General features: G+C 38.6%; 1 protein-coding gene across 1 annotated transcript; it reads right to left on the reverse strand.

Annotated features, from left to right (window-relative positions):
- Window positions 1–4,700: 4,700 nt before the first annotated feature.
- LOC131632042 (uncharacterized) lies at window positions 4,701–5,666 on the reverse strand. The gene has a single exon (XM_058902809.1). It carries the CDS (start codon window positions 5,664–5,666, stop codon window positions 4,701–4,703), a length of 966 nt encoding a protein of 321 aa, XP_058758792.1.
- Window positions 5,667–6,897: the final 1,231 nt, after the last annotated feature.

The raw sequence follows: 6,897 nt of genomic DNA on the forward strand, positions 1-6,897 counted from the left end.
CAAATTACAAACCATGTTTAGCCTTTACATTTTGGGTGAATTACAAAAGTTACATGAACATGTTCAACCTAAGGTGTTAATTTACAGGTTCTAAGATCATCATGTTCCCTTTGTTCAAGCTTCAAAAATAGCTCCCTGCATAATTCATAGCCGGAGCCCACATAAAACCGGCTGCACTTCAAAAAAGGGGACGGGAACACCCTGTGTAAATATCCAATATTTTGGTTCAGCCAACACAAATTCTGCACACAAGACTTAAACAGTTTTTTCCATAGTCTATGGTCTAACGGTTGAGCCCTTCACAAAACGGAACCAGTTCCCGCAAAACCGCACCTAAATCACCAATAAACCGAACTTCAAGCTACCTGCATCTACACATCAAAGCCCCGGTTCAAAATTATACAAAAAGAAGCTTAATCGAGAGTCAAGAGAAGGAGATAACAGAATTCAAGAAAAACGTAACAGAAAGAAAAGAGAGAGGAACTCACCATAACAAAACGGTAACAAACTTTTCTCACCATCTTCATCCTGCACTCTCTCCATAATCACTTCCATCTTCATTCATCGATCACCAAGAAAAACTTCATCAGAAAACCTTCAATCCTCTGATAATCACCAGAAAAACTCCAACGTTCTTCATCATCTTTGATTCTTCAATCTTCATAACCAGCTCAGAACCTTTCATCTTTATTCAATCCTCAACCTACAAAACTCTCCGATTCAATCACCAAAGAAGATTCAGAAAAAAGAGAAGAGAAAATCTGTAACAGAAACGCAGCAATATTTTTCTTCACGATTTATCAATCTCTAATTCTCAACATTCAGAAATGAAACGAAGCAGGAGAAGAATCAAAACCTGAACCGAATCCGTAACAAACTTGGATCCTCTCTCCACCAATCTTCGAACGCGATTCAATCTTCTCAGCATCATCTTCCACGTCAACACAGTTCTTCAATAATCATCATCTTCATCAGCTTCTGTGGAATGAGGTCGATAAAAAGGAAACGCATCAGAATCCAATAATCATCATCGTCTTCGCGACTCAATCTTCCACAACGTCATCATCATCGATTCATCATTAGAGACGTATCATCTTCATTCTTCAATCGATATCATCATCGTACACCTCACGCACCAACGCTACTCACCTTCAACTGCAACAACAACAACAAACCAGAAGAAGTACGCAACTGAATGAGATTCAAGAAGAAGGAAGAATAATCGATCTGAAATGAGGGATACGCGGTATTACCTGAGGATTAAAGGTTCCTCTGATCTTCTTGTCATCACGGTTCAAGAGTTGTCGGAGCTCTCCGGCAGGTTTCGTTGGAGATAGGGAGGAGAAGTATGAGGTGTTGAGGAGGAGATGTCGTTTTGCTCTTGTTATTCGCAATGGTGCTTGAAAGACGGCGACGGAGAAGTTCGTCGGAGTAGCACACCGGCGCCGTTCGCGTATTGTGGGGAGGGAGACCTACTCTCAAATGTACGTGAATGTTCTTTAACCTAATTCCTCTTTCACTTATTCTCAATTAGCATCAGTATTAATTAGGACTAATTATAATTAGTTGAGTTTAACTAGTAATTAGGATTTAATTGAATCAAAATAATCGTTGTGGATCACAATCCCTTGGGCCTTATCACTGAATTGCTATTTCCATTCCCCTTTAAGCCCGATACACCATTTTTTTTTGAGTTGATAACAATGAAAACTGAGTACAAAAACAGCTTTGGGCCAAATCGCTGACCACACCTCCCTTTTGAGCCCAGTGCGCCATTTGTTTTGGCTGGACAGAAGCTAGAACAAAAATAAATTTGTCTGGGCCAATTTCCTAAGCTCTGCGCCCAGAATTGTTCACTGCACCACTATTTTCAACTTCAAACCCCCTGTGTGCACTATTTCACATGTTAGATTTAGTCTTTTTACTAATATGTTTTGTATTATTTTTAGCATAATGAAAGACATAAAAATCATTGTAGTTTTGTTGAATTTTTGCATGATAGAAAAAAAATAATAAAAACATGTAATATTTTGCTTGTTAGAATTTAAATGTTTTGTTATATTGTTTAGTTTTAATTCTTTGATTAAATACCATGAAAAATAGTATGTTTGATTAGATTTCTCGCATTCATAAAAAGAAATATAAAAACATGTAATATGTTCTCTTGTTAGAATTTATTTGTTTTGTTACATAGTTTAGTTCTAATTCTTTGATGAAATGCCATGAAAAATATGATGTTTGATTATTTGCTAGTATTTTCTATAGCGTGCTTCCTTGTTACTACTGATTTGTTTGCAGAGATGTGCGAGGTACTTCGAGAGAGCCTTCGATTGCGATTTGACTTGCTTTGTGTTCCACTTTATTTGTGGGACACGGATTCGCTTCCAGTGCGATTGATTTGCGTCGTGTTCCACTTTATTTGTGGGACACGAACCTATTTCCGATGCTAGTCACCTGATCTCTCATTCATTGAGATGTATATTCCTACATTGTATGGCTTGTGTTCTCTTGCAGGTTGCTTATGTGGTTATGCTCGACGCGTGCCACATGTCGCTGGTGATCTATTTTCGTGACGACGCTTTCTGACTTGCTTTGCTTGATGCTGGCTTACGCGAAGTATTCTGGACTTCTTTGCTTTCGCTTGCTAGCTCATTGCGGATTTGCTATCCGCTCGATATTCTCCTTGTCCCTTTTACCTATTCGCGTACCATATCTTGCCATGAGAAGTAGGGTAGGCATGCAGCATCATATTTGCCATGAGAAGTAAGACCTAGGCATTCATCTGGCCAAGCCCTCGAAAGAGGCTCTGTTTTTGTTTGTTTACTATTCCTTGCCTCTTTCTTTGTTACTGTTCACCCGTCTCGGAGGACTTTCCCCGTGGACGGTGGCTTCGGAGGACTTTCCCCGATAGCTAGAACGGTTATTTTTTGTCTTGTTCACCCATCTCGGAGTACTTTCCCCGTGGACGGTAGTTTCGGAGGACTTTCCCCGTTAGCTAGAACGTTTATTTCCAGTTATAGTCTTGTTCACCCGTCTCGGAGGACTTTCCCCGTGGATGGGAGCTTCGGAGGACTTTCCCTGTTAGCTAGAACGTTTATTTCCCGTTATTTTCTTATTCAACCGTCCCGGAGGACTTTCCCCGTGGACGGTGGCTTCGGAGGACTTTCCCCGTTAGCTAGAACGTCTCCCTAGTTCCCAGGTCACTACTTCGGTAGTTTGCTTGCTTTACGAGCTGAGCTCGTTTGTGTGTTGCATTTGCATTGATTACTACTTCGGTAGTTTGTTTGTTTCTCGAGCGGAGCTCGATTGTATGCCATATGTTTGTGATGCTTGTTCATTATCTTCTTATCTGCGATGCTTGTTCGTGTGATATCTTTGTGATGCTTTTTCACACACCTGCACATGTATGCCTGTTACATGTTGTTTGCGATGCTTGTTTGCATTTTCATTCGTGATACTTGTTCACACTTGCACATGTATGCCTGTTACATGTTTGTCTTTCTATCTGCAATGCCTATTCGTATGATATCTTTGCGATGCCTGTTTGCCTGTTCTTATCTGTGATGCCTGTTCACATGCCATGTTTGCTAGGATCTTTGTGATGCTCCTTGTTTTCATGCTCCCTTAGGGTGCTCAGTTCCGTTTCTCTAGGAGACGCGAATCGAGATAGAAATAGAAACTTTTGAGCCAAACTACGGCGCTCTGATTTCTCCATTGCACATTGGAGGTACGTAGGCACAGGGTACGAACACCCTTGCGAGCAGACTTTTCTCTTTTTCTTTATTTTGTTTGAACTTTCCTTTTCTTTGTTGTTTTGTTCGATTTTTTCTTTTATCTTATTTGCCTAATATTTGCATGTTTCCTGCTATCCTGTTTATATTCCATTGCATGTTTCCCTTTGCACATTGCATGATACACACACACACACACCCTTAGATTAGAAAACTAGCAAGAATGGATCCTGTGGAGTACCACAGACGTGAGGGGTGCTAATACCTTCCCCTCACGTAACAGACACCCTTACCCGTTCTCTGAGACCTGAGCTATTATTTTGTTTTCTTCGATATTTTCCATTCCTTATTGTAGGATAAATAGATGTTCGATGGCGACTTCATTGTTTTGTTTCGATGAGTTTTCCAGTTGCTTCACTCACGAATCAGGCAAGATGTCAGAACATCAGTTTAGACATCATGCACACACTTCTTCTAGTCTCTTGCAGTAGTAGCAGCACAATACAACCAGCACAACACAACCAACTAGCATGACAGACTATCATGTTCCCCCTAAATAGTAGCATCCAGCAAGCAACCAAAATAGCTACTATTTCCTTGGAAGTAGCACAGTCCTATCAATATGCTAATCAACATGTAAGAACATATATCATAACATCAAAACAAACATAACACATTAACACTTTACTCCCCTTGTTTAGCTAAAAATTGACAAAAAAAAAGAGTAAACGTAAACAAAAATGGAAGCACACACATATTGCACACAAGTAATAAACACAAACGGAAGCACATAATTATGATGGAAACAGACATTTTCATTCATGGAAACACGTTGTTAAGGATTACAAAACAAACATCAACACAAAAGTGTATTAAAAAAGATTATGGGTCATAAGTCCTTATAGAATGTTATCAAAATACACAAACACAAACAACTAAACACGTTCATTCAAGAACTAAAGTTGTTTTCTATTTCTTCTTCTCCGCTGGTCTTTTCACTTCATCATTCTCTTCCTTAGCTTCTTGATTGTCTTCATCCCTATCAGTCACACCTTTGTCTTGATCCAATGATCTAATCAGGTTTTCTAATCTGATTTTTCTCCCAGTGCACGTCTTGATAATCTCATTCAGTTCCTTACAAGTTTCTTGGAGTTCAACAATGGTTTCCTCTTTTGAAGCTAGATTAGCAACTTCCTTCCCAGATGTTGTGACAATGTCTGGGACATGTGTCCCTATGAACAACTTGTAATGAAGATATAAAGGAGATTCACTCTTGCTTACTATATATGCGTTGTTCATAATCCCAATATGTTGACTGAAAATTATTGCACAAATGAGAGTAGGAGATGCAATGGGCATTTTCACTACAAATGAATGAGCATGCTTGATAGTTTGCTCAAATATGTAGGTACCTAAATCAAAATTGATTTCAGTTCCAACTATATAAAAGAACTTGCCTAGCCCTACAATTATTGAGGAGGTGTGATTTGTAGGAACCCAGTTGGCAGCTCCTATCTTGTTTAGCACAACATACTTTACACTCAGATTACTCACAGACAGTTTCTTCATCCTCGGCCATTGAGTCACTTGCCCTGCAGTGATCTCTTTGTAGACGACATTATTAGTTACCTCTTCCTTACTTTGATCATCTTCACATCTTCCTAAATACCTATTAATTATTCTAGGAGAAAATTCCACACATTTGCCTCTGACAAACACCTTCTTGTAATCTCTACTTCTTTTATTATCACAATCACCAGGAATGTTCACTATGAATTCCTTCACAATAGTTTCGTAACAATCACCTATTCCAGAAATAGTCTTAATTAGTCCTGCTTCCTTAACGAGACTAATGACTTCCTTGCATCCAATAGCATCCTTTCCCAATTTTCTTTCTAAGGCTAACCTTTTATGGCTTACAAACTCCCATTTCATCACGTTCTCAGCAAAGTGAAAAAAGATGTTGTCAAGTGCCACCTCTAGAATATTTTCAGGAACCTACTATCTTTCTGCCAGATGGAACAATGTCTTGAACATTTGGTTCAACATCCTCCTCATACTCTATAACAATAAGAAATGCCTTCTTTCATTTCAGGGACTTATTTTGAACCGTAGAAGTTTCTACTCCACTCCACTTCCTTCCAGGAGTAGCAACATGACTCTTTTTAGGAGTCTTTTGGTGATTGTTTGAGGATTCAACAACATTCCCTTTTCTAATTTTTAATCTCTTTTCTATTCTAAGAGTCAATGTCCTAACAATGTGTTTCTCATTAGTATCATAATCATCAATAAGAACAACATCAATAGTCTGATCCTTGTTCATATCAGGGTTTTCTTGATCATCGCGAGTCTTGTCTTCTTCCACAAATACGTTATCTTCAGTGTCTTGTTTTGAGGGCTTAGAGACACCAGTTATGTTTGGTTCCTGAGCAGAGTTTCCAAATTGTGCTAGGGATGTTGCAGTATCTGACATAACATCAAGGATAATTTCCAAGACATTTTAGACTATTCTACGAATGCTATGATCAACCGAGACAATATCAGTATTAGGGTGTTTACCAGTGATTTCTGACAAACAACCGCTAGTCCTCCAAAGTTTTTAAACAGTCTGGTTACTCGCAGGATCGACTAGATTGATCCTAGGACATTGTCGAATAATGTTTTAGTGATTCGATTCATATTCAATAATCTCTATAGTTTGTAGAAAATATACAACTTGCTAATGTAAATCGCAATGAGTAACTAACTTTAAAACGAAATAAAGTAAATGTATAAACAAAGAACTTTTAAGTATAACTTTACATTGAACAAATAACATAAAGTATGAAAATATGATGTTCTTCACACATACATTATTTCAGCAAAGACTCTTTTCTCTCGCGCCGGTACTTCGAGTGTATTTTGTAAATTTTTGTATATTGATTCGAACATGCCAAACTAAACAATAGTACTCCTATTTATATTACTTCGACCCTATCGGTCACTACATAGATGTCTTCCACGTTCGACGTTTTGAACGTTTTACTACCCTTCGGATGTCTCCACGCGTTTGCTGGACGAAACCGCTTCATTTTGAATTTCAAATCTTCCCGCTTTGCCGTTTCGACTATACTAACGCCTACGTCAAAGGATACTTGTCAAATTTCTACCATTACTCTTAGTCACA

The sequence above is a fragment of the Vicia villosa genome, unplaced genomic scaffold, assembly GCF_029867415.1.
Source record: "Vicia villosa cultivar HV-30 ecotype Madison, WI unplaced genomic scaffold, Vvil1.0 ctg.000894F_1_1, whole genome shotgun sequence".
In the NCBI taxonomy this organism is placed as follows: Eukaryota; Viridiplantae; Streptophyta; class Magnoliopsida; order Fabales; family Fabaceae; genus Vicia; species Vicia villosa.